The 16,416-nt window shown below is 34.9% G+C and overlaps 1 protein-coding gene across 2 annotated transcripts; it reads left to right on the top strand.

The window, feature by feature from the left end:
• Window positions 1-23: 23 nt before the first annotated feature.
• Window positions 24-16,348, top strand: LOC149741361 (uncharacterized). 2 transcript variants are annotated; one of them, XM_089872177.1, is made up of 30 exons: window positions 24-1,660; window positions 1,714-1,842; window positions 2,246-2,354; window positions 2,927-3,072; window positions 3,452-3,581; window positions 3,802-3,907; window positions 4,305-4,369; window positions 4,635-4,812; window positions 5,068-5,159; window positions 5,449-5,521; window positions 5,883-5,973; window positions 6,394-6,498; window positions 6,781-6,872; window positions 7,221-7,322; window positions 7,775-7,897; window positions 8,422-8,473; window positions 8,907-9,052; window positions 9,373-9,576; window positions 10,064-10,230; window positions 10,643-10,739; window positions 11,030-11,154; window positions 11,467-11,620; window positions 11,848-11,978; window positions 12,547-12,683; window positions 12,778-12,845; window positions 13,243-13,369; window positions 13,812-13,941; window positions 14,642-14,763; window positions 14,965-15,155; window positions 15,475-16,348. In XM_089872177.1, the coding sequence occupies exons 1-30, from the start codon at window positions 1,567-1,569 to the stop codon at window positions 15,718-15,720; spliced, it is 3,732 nt and encodes a 1,243-aa protein (XP_089728303.1). In that variant the 5' UTR covers window positions 24-1,566; the 3' UTR covers window positions 15,721-16,348. The 2 variants fall into 2 exon arrangements, with proteins under 2 accessions (XP_089728303.1, XP_089728294.1); XM_089872168.1 differs by having other exon boundaries at window positions 6,391-6,498.
• Window positions 16,349-16,416: the final 68 nt, after the last annotated feature.

Genomic DNA, 16,416 nt, shown 5'->3' with positions numbered 1-16,416 from the left:
TCTGGCCAATCAGAGCGAGGAAAATACGACTGCGCAGCGAAGCGTAAGATAATAGCTCTTACGTCGACCCAGCTGATATGTTGCCCGCGGCTTCCCGCTAGCGCGAATTCTGACGAAATTTCCGGCTATTTTAAAGCGGACGGACCCTCATTGGTCAGTTGCATAAACGTTATCACATTGGAATGTATATGTTGTCAGATGTGAACAATTGCATTTACAAAGCGACGTTATTAATATCTTATTTTACGCTGCGATTTTTAACTGTGGTGAAAAATAAGGAAATTTATGCCATATGGCGCAGCCAAAGTTAGTATAGACCTTTGGGCGAACATTTGTTTCTACATCTTATGTTCTGTTTTTTGAAAAAGGTATGTATGGTAGAGCTGGGGAAGATGGAACACCGCTAGCACATAAAATCCAAATTTCCTGATGGTGTTTAAGACAATAAACTACCTTTTTGGGATTAAATGTTCCTAAAATAACGTATAAATATCATGTTATCTACATTTAGAACTATATGTTTCAAGCCATATAATCTTTACGATTAGAACCTAATTTCGCGCCAACGCCCTATAAAGTAGGTCACCGCTCTGGCGATCGAAAACAAAGGCCCAATGGATGCTGTTATGTAACAGTGACGTGTGTTACGTAACAGTCAGTAATAATAGACCCAATCCCCGCTTGCCAGATGGCGTCATGCACAAAATAAATGCAAATTAATTCAATTCGTTTTTTTTAATTCAATTCAATTTTTTTATGTGCGTAAATTATATCATGAATATATAGTAGCCTAATATGTGTTCACATTTACCATTGTAGAGTACAGTAGGATGGGGGGAGATGGGACACATTTTCATCCTATTTTCTCGTCACATTTGGTAGAAAACAAAAAAAACATTAAAATATAATTATAAAATCGTATCGCCAAAACTACCATAGACCGTTTTTAAATGTTTAAAACTTTATCAGGATATTTGGATATTATGTGCTTATAAAGGTGTCCCATCTACTCCCACAGTACTATATGTTAGGGTAAAATAGTCCATATTTTCATTCACCTTTATCGGCCAAAATGGCAGAAAACAAAGAAATATAAACGTATCCTCAAGAATCTATACAAAGTGTTGTTAATGGTTATATAAATTAACAAAGATTTGGGTCGTTTAATTTAAACATACATAATAATAAATCGTTCCCTTAGAAATCAGATTAATATAATTAACATCCATCGTTGCTATGCTATCACACAGCGCGGGTTAATCATACCATGGCGGTTACGGGCAAATGCATCCGACATTACAGGCATAATAGTAGTATACAGTTCATTCTTATCGAAGGGTCACTATAAAACTTTCGAAAGTCATTTTGCAAGTGGAAGTCGGGTTATATGGACAGTTCATTTAGAAAGATATTTTGATAAAACTAGTAGGCCAACAGTTTCACAATTTAAAATTATCAAAATTAAAAAATTACAAATAGACAGAAAAAAGCCCACAGTTAACTAGCGGTTTGAATTTGATACGACGATTAGGCCAACATATAGAAACAGTATAGGCCTACTATAGAATGCCTACCAATACTTCACTTACTATCTACTTCTTTATGGTGGTTTTGGTCACCAACTATTTTGTTCTGACAAATGCTCAAAAAGTTAAAATCGGTAAAACTAAATTTTCACGCAAATTTGGTGAGGTTTTAACAAGTTTTGTGCAGGAATTTTATACGACAGAGCTACAAGACACGAAGCAAATATTGTACAGCAAGTTATTCAAGAGATTAGTATACCAAATCTTAATATTCAGACACTAATGTACGAGCAAGACCATACTATGAACCAAACAGGTATATTATGGTTACTTATAATAGTGTGGGGGAAGACGGGACACCTTTATCACAAAATGTCCAAATATCCTGATCGTGTTTTATTCAATTAACAACGGTCTATGATAAGAGTCGTGAAGATACGGTTTTATATTTCTTTGATTTTTTTGTTTACTACCAAATAGGATGAAAAAATAGAATGATAATAGGTGTCCCATCTTTCCCCTATGGTATACGGTGGGGGATGGAACACCTTTAGAACCTCATATCCAAATGTCTTGACAGTTTTTTAAACTATAATTACCAACGGTCTATGGAAGTCGTGAAAACACGGTTCTATAATTCTGTAAATATTCCTTGTTTACCCCATTTTTTTACCGTAATTGGGGGTTCAAATAAAATTTTGTTTTATTTTTTATTACAGAATTTCTCTTCGATTCGAACGTGACAGCAGTACTATCCGTTATCGCAAAATTAAATTGCACCTCAGTTCAATTAACGAAGAGATTAATTCCATTCTTTTCTGTCGCAAGGTAGGTGTTTACAAATATCTTTGAACATTCTGATGACGTCGTGGTGACGTCATCACAACTTATTTTACGTTTTTTTTATCAATTTAAACTCATAGTTTTAAAAGTAGGCCATACATTTGTTTATTGAGATGCGTCTTCAAGTAAAGGTAGTTTTTATGATATTTATTAAAAAAACTACAAACTGTTATTTGATATCAATTTTAATAAATAAATTCAAACTTCTATGCTTTTTACTGTTATTCTTTTATAACTTTAAATTAAACGAAAACCGAAAAGTTATCTATCTGTTATAATATAGTAGGGTGGGGAGATGGAACATATTGAGGGACATGGGACAATTCGATCTATTTTCCCGTTCTATTTGGCAGTAAACAAAGATCATTTAACGACTTAGGACCATATCTTCGCGACTCCTATATTACCGTTGTTAATTGTTTGAAACACGATCAGGATATTTAGATATTAAGTGCCAAAAGAATCAGCCTCCCCTGCTATGTAGTTAACGAAGTATATCATAAGTGTTTTATATAACTAACCAAAATTCATGATGATATATTTCTCATTTCACGAAGGTCTCTTGATTCATGTGATCGCAACGACGTTCACGACAGCATCACGTATTTATTCCCATCCAACTTTGCTTTGATATCAGCCATCAACAAAACAACAAACCATTACCAATGGAATGACGCGATAGTTCTGGAAAAACAAAACAACGGTTAGACTACTTTTTTCGCAAAAAAGATTTTAGTGGCATCTATGATCTATTTTTTGTCACAAAAAAATTAGTTTTGAATTAATAATCATAAAGTAGGTTGGGGTAAGATGGTTTTCATACCATTTTATTAACCCATTTGGTATTAAATAAATAATATTTACGAATTTATAACCGTATCTTCACAACTTTTTTTTATTATATTCACAGCATACAGATATTAATACATTGTTGCTCAGTGTCTGATACCGTATATAAACATACACAATAAAAAATATAAATTGAAAGTTTTGTCACGATATGTGAAATGTATATGTGAAAGAACCTATTTAAAAGTGAAGCATTTTATACTCTTCTAAAAAATTTCATTATCTTGTTTTAGAAATCCAGTTCGGCTTTTCTGACCTTCAGTTTACAAGAGAGCAAGGCATCGAAACTATTGCGTTCGAAGCGACAGAAGACGAAGCTTCGTTAATCGCGACATTAAAAATGGCGAAAAAGGAAGGACTCAGGTTTGATAAATAAAGTAGGGCGGGGGGAGACGGTACACCTTTAGAACATAATATGCAAATATTCTGAGCGTGTTTTAAACAATTAACAACGGTTTTTGGGAGTTGTGAGGATACGGTTTTAAAATTACATATATACCTATATACAGAACTGTTATTACCGTCTTGCTTTCACCTTACATAAATTTAAACTTAACTTATTTAAATTTTGCAATTAATAAAGGACATACATACTGACAAGCTCTGCCGTAAGTGTCTCCCATGTTATGAAGCAAGCGGACATAATGCAACTTACAACTGGTAACTTTCATTGGTACATACCGAACGTGGTAAGCAGAGTTAGATGTTACAAAATCTTGTTTTTAAACTTTGTAGTTGTATGTGCATTTTGTCTCTATTAACAACTATGCTACCATTGTGAGTACGTGTTCTTAGGGGAGATACGTTATAACGAGACACTCTAACTCAGTTACCCCTATGGTTCTTATAGGTATACAGTTTAAACTGTTGAACATCATAAAATGATTTAAAAAAACGAAAAATATTCACTCACAACGTTGCATATGTGGAAACTCGTATAAGCGGGCACGCATGAAAACAGAACAGCCTGTATTATAACGACTGTCGGTGCCTACACCAGCAGGCGAGGAAAAATAATTTATGCATTCATTCATTTAATAAATTTACACAAAATGCGAACTTCTGTCAACGTTACATTTGTTTCAGTTCGTCGACCCGGAGTCCTTCCCAGATATTGCGAAGAAAGGTTTACGTCTCACATCACTTACAAGGTATAATGAAACCGGATTAAAACTTTACGTATTGTTTTGTCATTGCCTTTGTCAGGCGTGGATTCCAACACCAGAGGTTCCACAAATCTTTAAAACACATTCACTTACAAAGTTACATGTGTTGGAACTTGTAAGCGTGATGTATAAAACAACACCCGTTTTAGCAATTGCTGTTGCCATGCCACGCGAGAAAATTCAATTTGCATACATTTACATAAGACCTAGGTTTTGATTTTAGATCATACAAAATATGCTATATTTACAGTCCCGTTATAACTCCACTTGTTCGACGCCTTATGTTATCATACGGACCTACAACTATGACGCAAGAAGAGCAACAGCGACGTATATATGATGACGTCATTAAAGGCCTGACCAGACTTGCGGTTGACGTCATAGCGAAATCTTGCCAGAATAGAAAACCGGGATGTACAGTTGTAGAGGTCGGTATATTTTTAATATAAATAGTGTGTATTTTTTAAGTGTATTGGTGCAGTGTAGAACTATATAAATTCGGGACTTGACGCTGCTACCATTGTGGGCGTATATGTTTCCGCCACGCAAGAACAATTACCAACAAAGTAACATACATGGTAACTCGTAAGCGGACACGAGGTGTATGAAACAGAAAACCCGTGTTTAACGACTGTTGTTTCAAGCCACGTGCACATTCATTAACTTATACCTGATTTTAACAGGAAATCTGCCGCCCATTACCAAATGATATTGATCTCACTGAATACACACCGGGTACTGCAACAGGAAATGGTAATCCATATGGCACTCGAAGGTAAAATTTAAAAAATCGATGTCTGTTTTAATCAGGCTTTATAATTTAAAAATGCACTTTTCTCCTAATGATTTACGACCCTCATAGAATATAATATAGATTCGTCTAAGCAATGTAACAGTCGGCAAAAAAGTCAGCGACTCTCCTGTGAGTTTTTATTAATATTTTACCTAACTCTAACTTTTCGTTAACTCAGAGCACGGCGCGATGAGGTGTATAAATAGTTGATCAATATAGAATATATGGCATTTGCTATATAACCAAAAGAAAAACAAATATTTTTGTACAGGAGGCGTGACGTGGCCTTTTCAAACTCATTGTCTTCCTGTCAATCAAACTCGAATGCAGAAAATTGCAAACAGGTATAGTTAATATACACACACGACCGCCAGCACATATATAGTTATACTGTATAAATTGTTGTATAGTTTAGGGTGCGAAAGATGGGACACCTTTAGCTAAAAGCGTTTTAAACAATTAACAACGGTCAATAGTATAGCCGTTAATATGATACGGTTAAATAACTCTTTGTTCTTTGTTTACTAATAAATTGGACGGGAAAATTGAACAAAAAGATGTCTCGCCTACCCCACCCTACTGTATGAAACAGAACACCCGTGTTATAAAGACTGTCGTTTCCGGCTACGCGAGCATTCATTCATCCATACATGATTTTAACATTCATTCATACATGGTTTATAGTTATACTGTATACTTTATCAGATATCTACTTGCTATACCCAAGGCACTTCACGTGGCCAAAGAGAAGGAAAACCAGTTACTGTTTTCAAGAAACGTAGCACCTCAAATACAGGTTAGAAAACTGTTTGCATTTTACTGCGACATTTCGAAACAAATATTTCTGATCTGACTGATTAAGTATAAACGTACCGATACAGTACTCTAATATAAGATGAATTCAGTTATAGCACATAATATACCATATTTCACAATTGAGTTTTTAACAATGAACAACGTCCTTTAACCGTGAAGATACTGAATTTTCAAATACTATTTTATACAACTTAATAAGACGTTTAAAAGAATGATAACAGGAACCATCTTACCCCAGCACTCTATACTATGTATAACTTAACAGAACATGCGCTGGAGTACAAATAATCAATTTTACCATATAAAGTTACACACCTAAAACACCGGTTTCAGTTAGTTTATAAAAAAAATAATAATAGAATTTTATTTTTTTCATTAATTTTATTATTTTTTTTAGAAGTCACATCAAGGCTTCAAAAAGCGTTTCATTTTCCTGACGTGGAACTAGTGAGTCAGTCATGTTCAAACTTTAAGTGGCCGCAATATTTAAAACATGAAATCGCAGGTATCCATGACTCTGTATATATGGGTTTACGTATAGTGCGTATGTACGTGTCTGCTAACGTGCATTTGAAATACATTAAAATATACAAAGCAGCAAAGTTCTATATATAAAACTGTATCCGACTTCCACAAACCGTTAGTGATGGTATAAAACACGATCAGGATATTTGAATATTACTTGCCAAAGGCGTCCCATCTTACCCTACAGTAATAAACAGTAATACATTAACTTATATTCACATCGGCTTAAATCATACCATGGATTTCACCTTAAAAATAACAGATATCTCTGGACGTGTAACGGACCTATCACCAATGTCAATTAACTACAACGCTTCGGTCGACGTGTGTAGATACAAATCTACATACAAATGGGTTGGTACCTTATTTTAAACCTAGAACACTGGTGTTATAGTTATAAATGTTTATTGTGATGTTATACTTTTATGAGTTTAGCAGCCACGTTTATATAATTTACCACTTTTATTCAATGTATAGTTTTCACCTGGGACGTGGTTTTAACGGCTGTAGTTTTGCTGCTAAATTCCTTATCTCGGCGGTTTTAATCAGTCTAATTTTTGCTCTAACGCCTCTGAAGGGATGATTAAATTTTTTTTAACTCACAAAATCGCCGCAATTAATTTCCCACAAAACGCAAACATGTATAATTTAATGAAAAATAGTATATATGTGTTGCGACCTTAATTCTACGTTTATATTCAGGCATTTAAAGCCGACTCTTGTTCTCACAATTTGGTTGCGGGGATGCAGATTGAGCAAGCAAATATGGTATTAGTGCAAGAATACTCAAGATCAAATGATAAGGTATATAGAATGTTTATATAGCAGGGCGGGGGAGGATGGGACACATTTTCATTCTATTTCTCAATATCTTAATCCTGTTTTAAACAATATAAGAACGGTCTATGGAAGTCGTGAGAATATGGTCTTATAATTCTTTGAATGTGTTTGTTTACTGACAAATGGGACGAGAAAATAGAATGAAAAGGTGTCCTATCTTCCCCCACACTAATATATTATTCAATACGCATGACTCATAGTTGGGTAAGATGGGACATATTATTTTCTCGTATTGTATGTTAGTAAACAAAGAATATTTACATCATTTAAATACCCATATCTCTCCGACTCTAAAAGAGAGTTGTTAATTGTTTCATACACCATGAGCAAATATAGAACTAACGCAGTCTAACAATACTTATACATATATACTTTTTTAAAATTTAGATTTTTTAATCATTTTGTTTGTCGTTTAGTTGCCAGTAACAGTCGGAGTATATAACTGGGACAAAACAGGAGAATTCAACCCACTTTATCATCCGTTTACATTGGAAGATATTAAACTACCTGAACGACAAATACGAGTGTGCGCTGTTTGGGTGTGTTTTCTATACATAGCCTATAGTAGGTTCGGGAAGATGGGACAGCTTTTTATTCTATTTTTTTTTGTCTAATTCGGTTTTGTTGTCCAACAAAGAATTGTAAAACCATATCCTCACGATTCCCATAAACCGTTGTTAATTGTTTAAAACACGCGATTGGGATATTTGGATATTTTGTGCTATAGATGTTCCATCTTTCCCCACCCTACTGTATAATTACTACTACAGCGTTTGGTACAGATTAATGTAAATTTCATGGCATATAAATCATAAAAAGGCACAAACCGAAAATGAAGTATTTATGAAGTAAATGTTTAAAAATTTCGATTAAAAGAGCTTTGTGTGTTGGGGTGTATAAGACAATTATTAATTTGTGCAATAAAAGTAATGTGTTAAATAGGTTGATAGTAATCGTGGTATATCTGTATCTGTATGTATACGTGTTACTTTTATTACAGTCTATATAGAGTCTTTGGTTTGTGATCGTTAAAAATTCAAAGTAACATTCTGATTATTTTTAGCGCAAGCCCTGGTTAAATTGGAAGGAAATAAAAGGTGAAACGAAATTTGAAGGTAAATTTTAAATCCTATAACTGTATTTAAACATCTTTTTTTAATTGTATGATCGAAAATAACCCAGTAGAGAGTAGACCAACCAAAAACTAAACTACAAGGAACGAACTTCTTTACAACAACGACTATAGGGTGGGGAGGGGAATGGGACGAATTTTTATTCCATTTTCTTGTCCCATTTGTTAGTAAACAAATAATATTGAAATAATTAAAAACCGTATTCTTATGACTCATATAGACCTTTAATAATTATTTAAAACACGATCAGGATATTTGAAAATTATGTGCTAAAGTTGTCCCGTCTTCTCCCACCCTACTATATATGAACTAAGTCGCAATAACATGCGATATTGCTATCCCATTCACGATAAAAATGTTAATGGTTGCCAACCGTATCTACGTGACATTTGAATTATATTCTGTTTCACTTTAGGTTTCCTATACGATGTTATTGAAGAACTAAGCAAGCATCTAAACTTCACCTATGATATCATAATTCATCCATATTTTGCTGCCAAACAAACAGCGACCGAAGACGAAATAGAGAGAATGATTTACGAAATCTTTCAAAACGGGACGGTGCGTTTTATATGACTATTTTAAACCATACATATACTTTTGTTTTATCGTCTCATTTGGTAGTAAATAATAAATATTTACAGAATTATGTAACCGTGTAACAGGGAGTTGTTAATTGTTAAAAACAGGATTATAAAATACGCATGTGTTAACGGTGTGTTGAATAGACATTATATTAATGGTTTATATCGATTTATAAACATAACAACTTGCAAACTTTTTTATCTAAAACAACTAAAAATATAACTTTACAGCCTATCAACAAGTTAACGTGTATATATCTCCAAGCTTTACAGCCTTATTTCTGTCATTTTCTCCAGTGTGACTTTTTCCTTAACACAAAAAGCTTACGTGGCGGAAGCCTTGGTCAGTCTGATACAGCAGATGCATCACTGGCGTACCAGCATCCGTCTATGTATTTATTGACCAAAAGATCTGAAAAGACAGAATCCATAAGCATTTGGCAGTTCATGACACCTTTCAGAGAAGAATCGTGGCTTTGTCTATGGTCTTCATATATACTGGTAAGATTGTGTTTCGGTTTTTGAGACTTTAGTGGTACCTTTAGAAGTTTAGATTTTAACTATACTTCTATATAAATACACAATTTTTAAATTCTTGTTGGTATGCCTCTTTAAGAAAACTTGTGAATTGTTTAGAACGGCAGGATATTTACATGCATTTCTGCTCAAAAGTATGAGCTGCATCATAGTTGGTGACTTCTTCATTTCTCAAATGCATTTGCCAGTAAACCATACTTTTATTCTATTGTTTTACGCGAGTGAGGTCTTACCGCCATGGGACCTGAAATGTAGGCTACAAATGGCCCATTATTGTGGCCCCCACGGTGCTACAACTCATATTAGTGAACAATGTGTTGTATTATAGTGTCTTGTACAAGGACACATACGCCATCAGTATCGGTACCAGAGTTTAGGACCGAACCCGGTATCCTTCAGTTACTCTGAAATTGCTCGTCTAAACACAAATAAATTGAATTTCATTTTTTAGATCTCATTGCTCATGGCCTGGATCAACAAAAACAATCCTTTTGAATACCAGAAGATTGCTCCTTCTTTTGGTCCGAACTCTTCACCCGCAGACCACCTTGGTGTATTAAACAGCTTATGGTTTACATTTTCATCAATTGTTCAACAAGGCGTTGATATTGTCCCAAGGTACGCATGCGCACTGTCTGTCTGTCTGAACAACTTTAATATTTTGTTTTCCATATAGAGGGGGGGGGGGTGAACGGGACACTTTTAGCACATAATATCCAGATATCCTGATTCTGTTTTACACATTTTTCAACGGTCGTTGGAAGTTATAAGGATACCGTTTAATAATTCTTTGAATATTCTTTGTTTACTACCAAGTGGGATGGGAAAGTAGAATGAAAAGATGTCCCATCTTATACAAACTTTCATTTTCCGTTGGTACATGTCCCAATAAGTGTGTCTGCCTATCCGTCTGTTGCCCTTATTTATATATATACCTGTCTGTTCGTTTGTTGTATTCTATCTATTTCTTGTAAGAATATACGAATAACCTGTAGCTTGTATGGTGTAGCAGTTTAAAGTGTTGTTACAGATCAAGAGCTGCAAAGACTTTAACAGGAGCTTGGTGGTTCTTTGGTCTCACCATAATCACTGCTTATACAGCAAACATGACTTTGTTCATGACACAGGTGCATAACTGTATCTAATAGGAACCAAAACGGTTATTTTGTTATATATAGTAAGGTAGATGGGACACATTCTTATTCATGGGACACATTATTTTTATTCTATTTTCTCATAAAAAAAACAAGTTCTAAAAACAATCACCCGCAAAGTCACATTTATTGGTAGCTCGTAAACTGGCACGAGGTGTATTAACACCCATGTTAAAACGACTGTCGTTTTTTGACCACGCGAGGATAAAGTAAGTCATTTTCATTCATTCATTCATTCTTAATAATTATGTTTTATAACTCAGGGCAATAAAGGCGGGATCAAGACCTTAGACGCGCTGTCAACCCAAATAGAGTTCGCCTACGGTATACTGGAAGGGGACCCGATTTTAACGCTGTTTCTACCGCATGCTAAAGAACGACCATACACGTAATTTAACTACATTGATATTTTATCAGTTTTAAACCAGTTATTGAAAATGCTAACAAAAAACAATAATTAGTTACAAAAGCGACATACATGGTAACTCGTAAGTGGGAACGAGGTGTACAAATCATAACATCCATGTTATAACGACTGTCGTTTTCAGGCAACTCAAAGATATAGCAAGTTTCATTCATTCATTCATTCATTCATTCATTCATTCATTCATTTTCATTTCCGAGATGTATGAAACACAAGACCGAGTTTCGTTGTCCCGCTAAGGATAAAACAAATAACATTTAGTTACATTCATTATAGGGTGATATACAACTATTTCAAACGAAACTGGAACACGTCTGTGTTTGCGACGCAAGACGAAGCGTTCGCTGAAATTCAAAAGGGAAATTTTTACTTGCTGTCTTCGTTCGAATCGACAGTGGACGCACTAAGCACTTCGTGCACCTTTGACAAGGTTGGTCTATATTTTGATATTCTTAGACAAACAGAATGGAAATAGGATACACTTACAATATATCGTTATTTCTAACTAATAGGGTATGGTATATAGTCTATTAAATCTCTTTAAAGTCGTAATGTTGTCGTCTCAGATTTTCTAACTGTGAAACAGTACTGTGGGGTAAGATTAAACCGTGGTACAGTATCGTGCAAATTACCTAAACATTTTATGTTTAAATTCAGGTCGGTACCGGTTTTTACCAATACCAGTTCGCCCTACCCTTTCCCAAAGGCTCCCTACTTTTACCTGTATTTAACGACTGTATTTCTCGACTACGGGATATCGGGATACTCACAACGTTAGAGGAAAAATGGTAATCTACTGATTTTTTGTAAGAACAAAGATAATATAACGTCGGCATGCATGTTGATGCAAACGTTCCGAAAACGTTTTGTTTTCAATGGTAAGTTTTTTTATTTATTTTCAGCTTCGAAACGTTTGCACCAAATTGGATGTAAATAGGAATATAGTTTGATATATTGCTTTTTAAAACTAAAAACAGTTTTAAAAAGTATTTTTAGTCTTTTTAAACTAAAAAATACAAAATCATTTTATAGTTTGAATGAATAAATAAAACTTGCTCCACCCTCGCGTGACAGGAAAATAATAGTCGTTATATCACGAGTGTTCTGCTTTATACACCTCGTTCCGGCTTACGAGCTACCATGAATGTAACTTTGTGGCTGTTTGTTTTTCTGTAATTAGTGACCAATGGGTTGGTGCAATTGGCGTTAAGTGTCTTGTTCATGGACACATTCACACAACGGTAGCGGCGACGAGCTTTGAACCAATAACCCCAGGGTTAAATGCACGCTAAGCACTGTTGTGCTACGGGGCCGGTATGATGTATATACAATAATAAAAACATTTTAACTTTTCAGGTTTTCGATCGAAACGAAATGCGAGCAAGACGGGAGTTCTAAAACATTAGAAAATCAATTGGACATTAAAGCGTTTACAGGGATGTATGTCTTCCTATTGCTAGGATGTGGAATTGGTGGCATTTTCTGTTTGATTGGTAAGTGGGATAGAGACCAATATCACTAATAATGGTTACTAATAAACGATCTCTACTATAACTTGGTTCTAACAACTCATTTCCTTAAATATAGAAACTGGATACGTTTCGTTTGGAGGAATAAGAGGTTTGTATGGGAATGCCCGTTTCTATGAATTTCAGGTAACGTTAATTGTAAAATATATAATTCTAACATTACAAGTATGTGTAAATGGTATCTGGACGGCTGTTGTTTTGCGTTATTCATTTTCTGTTGGATAAATGAATGAATGAATGAATGAATGAATGAATGAAAGGAACACATACACCAACAAAAGTAGCCGTGATGACCTTTGAACTCATTACCTCTGGGTTAAAGGCATGGCGCCATCAACTGTTGATACTTCAATTACCAATGTTACGGTTATACTTGTACGACCAAACAGCAAGAGTCATGTTTTTAGTGTTGTTTTTACTAAAATGCTCTAAAGGTGTATCTAACTAAGTATAACCCATATGTTTAAGCATAGTTCTATCGGCTCGAAAACATTTACATGCCACTTTACTATAAACATTACAGGAGAACCGTAGGGAGCATCGCAAGACACTAGATCAACTTGAGAAGGAATTCGAGGGGTGGGAAGGCGGTTGGGAAGTGTGGAAATTTAAGGAATGGTCAAACGATGGAGACCACAATGCATTAAAAGGTGGGTGGTGTGTTGTAGGTATGTGTCGAACCGAGGCCGAACTTAAATGCTCGTTTCCTTTTTTACACTCGGCTAAAAATTGGGTCCCGCTTACGATTGCAATAATAAATTACACGCAAACAAAATGAGTGAAACAATTAAAATGGCTTTGCGAACCTGGAGTTTGGCGTTGGGCTAAACACTTAATGGCAATTTCTCTAACCCAGTGGTGGATTTTCACCAATGGATTTTCTAATTTGTCAGCAAATATGCGCCCACAAAGTTACCTACGTGGTAATTCGTAAGCTGAACGAGGTCTATATGAAACAGAACATCAGTGTTATAGTGACTGTCGTGTTCCGGTCACGCGAGAATAAAGCAAGTTACATTGATTCATTCATATATTTGTGTTTGGCTTTTGGACCATATATTTGTGTAAGTACATTAATTGTAACGTAAACAGCTGAAGATCAAAAGAAACTCAAAATGAAACGTGAGATTAAGAAAACGACTCAAATGGGATTGGACAAATGTGGTTTATGTGGAAAAACTGTCAAGGAAAAAATTGGGAACACACAAAATGCTCCATTTAAGTAAGATAACGATGTAGTTTTTCATTAATACAGGCCTGTATATATTACTAAACCATACTTTATTTGATTTGGGCATTCTGCCTGCTTTATATGCCAGCCACGATTTAATTACTGAGTTTGTTACACGACTATCACTTTCTTATCTCTTGCTCAAACCAAGGGTCCATTATAGGTTAAAATTGACAGTTAAACATTACAACAGGGAAATATAGTAATGTGGGGGGAGATGGGACACCTTTAGTGCATAATATCCAAATATCTTGATCGCGTTTTAAACAATGGTCTGTGGGAGTCGTGAGGGTATAGTTTTATAATGCTTTGAATGTTCTTCGTTTACTACTAAATGGATCAAAAAAATAGAGAGAAAAGGTGTCCCATCTTCCCCCACCCTACTATATAAATTGTTACCCAAAAAGTTACATCATGGTAACTGGTAAGCGGACATGAGGTGTACGAAACAGAACAGCCGTGTTATAGCGACTATCAATTTTTTTTACATTCATACATCTTCGTTTTTTAGCAATTTAAAATGTATGCAACTAAAACAACCTATAAAATAAAAAAATATATTGTACTAAACAAGCTATAGACAAGTATATTGTACTAAAATAAATAGGCGACTACTTTGTACTAAACATTTTGAGATGTAATTCTTCCGAAATTCACACCATAAACAAGAATACGCGTTCTTTTATTGCAGAAGCATGATCATAACGTCACCTGTAGATAAAAACCTGCCACCCAACGACAAGTTTGAACAACCGAACGCAGTCGACAGCGGGCGCTGTAGTATTGCAAGCGGTATAATATCAGATTTTGAAGGTAAGCAAGAACTAACTAATTTCACAACAAAAACAAACTTAATAGCTTATACAATACTAAAAGCTTACGAGTGCGAATAAATTTCATGTAATTTAGAATATATGGTAGTTTGGGGTAAGATAGGACATGTTTACATTCACTTTTCTTGTTCCATTTACCCGGCAGTATTATACCTTAATTTTTAAGCAGTTATTTTTTTAGAAAGAGAAGTCAAAACCATCAACGAAAAAGAACAATATTTTGACGAGAAGAAAACTTTTTCACAACCTTCACATAACGATACAACGTTTGTAGAAGTCCACCCCCACCCCTTACCAGAAGCGCCACCGTTACCCGCAAGACTATACCCCGATTTACCATCAAGTTTCCACTCCCCCAACATGGTACAAGAGGTAATATGTCATAATTTAACAATAAAATTTACTCTTGCTTGGCGAGGCAACGAGAATAACACAGGTGTTGTTCTTTAAACACAATCTGTGCCACGAGTTTCGACGTATGTAACTTTGTAGGTGTATTACGAGCTACCACGTAGGTAACTTAGTAAGAACTTTTACAGAATTGAATAACCGTATCCCCGCTGCTTTAAAAGAACGTTGTTAACTGTTTAAAACACAACAAGTAAATATGAGATTTAGGTACTAACTGTACCCGTCTTACCCTACATTTTTACAAATATTTTCACACGTATTCGTTAATATTTTTTCGCAGATTAACCCTACGCTACAAATTTCGAGCCCACCAGAATTTGAAACTAGCGCGACATCTGATTGGTCGTCAACCGAACTTCCCGACCAATCAACGACCAGCAGCAGTGATGATGTCAATACTCAAATGGGTTTTGAATCTCTACCGCCACCTCGCGCATTTTCGGCGGCCGACACCCCTTCAAATTTTATGGATACTGATTGTGATTGGACTGACGTCGACGATATAGATAGCTACGACGAATATTAAACTGTAGACTTTATAAATATTGCATCTTATCTTGGGGTAAGATAGTCCCAAAAACAAGCCGCTCGTGTTACACACAAAAAAACGATGAAAATGTAGTTTTGTGACAAAATATGTCTATTTTCCGCAAAGTGAGTTTTTAGTTTATAATTATATAGAAGGTTGGGGTAAGATGGTTTATGTTTTTATTCTTTTTTAAATTATCATCCGGTAGCAAACAGAGAATATTTACAGAATTATTTAACCGTATCCTCACTGCTACGAAAGACTTTTATTAATTCTAAAAAACACGATTAGAAAACATTATGTGATTATATCCACCTTAACCCACAGTACTTTACATTACAAAAAATCTTTTAAAGCGATGTTTGTTGACATTAAGAATGCGAGAAAACATTATAATGCCTTTGCCCCAATTTGTAGATGAAGTGTGTCAATAATTTTATTGTAGAAGTAGTTTTAGTAGCGAGTTTTTGTAAATAGTTTGCGTTTTTATTTTATAATAGATCGTAAAAAATCCACCAAGCAAAAAAGCCACGTTTGTCATGAAAACACTGGTGTGAACTTGTGCTTGTATGTGACCGTTGTTACAAAAATCGATTTTACGGCAGAACACTTGAACGTATCAACTTTGTTGATGTATTTTTACGTTTTTTTTACCGAATGCCGCGATCTTATGCACTTGTCACGCCAATATAG

This window comes from Ciona robusta, chromosome 1 (genome assembly GCF_009617815.1).
Source record: "Ciona robusta chromosome 1, ASM961781v2".
NCBI lineage: Eukaryota > Metazoa > Chordata > Ascidiacea > Phlebobranchia > Cionidae > Ciona > Ciona robusta.
The sequence above is the reverse complement of the archived record's forward strand: the minus strand, read 5'-3'. Positions and strand labels throughout refer to the sequence as shown.

Coding starts and splice junctions, on each gene's coding strand:
- LOC149741361 (XM_089872168.1), top strand. CDS start 1,567: ATGCCTACCAATACTTCACTTACTATCTACTTCTTTATGGTGGTTTTG. Junction 1,661..1,713: donor TGCTCAAAAAGTTAAAATCG/GTAAAACTAAAT, acceptor AGTTTTGTGCAG/GAATTTTATACGACAGAGCT. Junction 12,846..13,242: donor CCCGTTTCTATGAATTTCAG/GTAACGTTAATT, acceptor TAAACATTACAG/GAGAACCGTAGGGAGCATCG.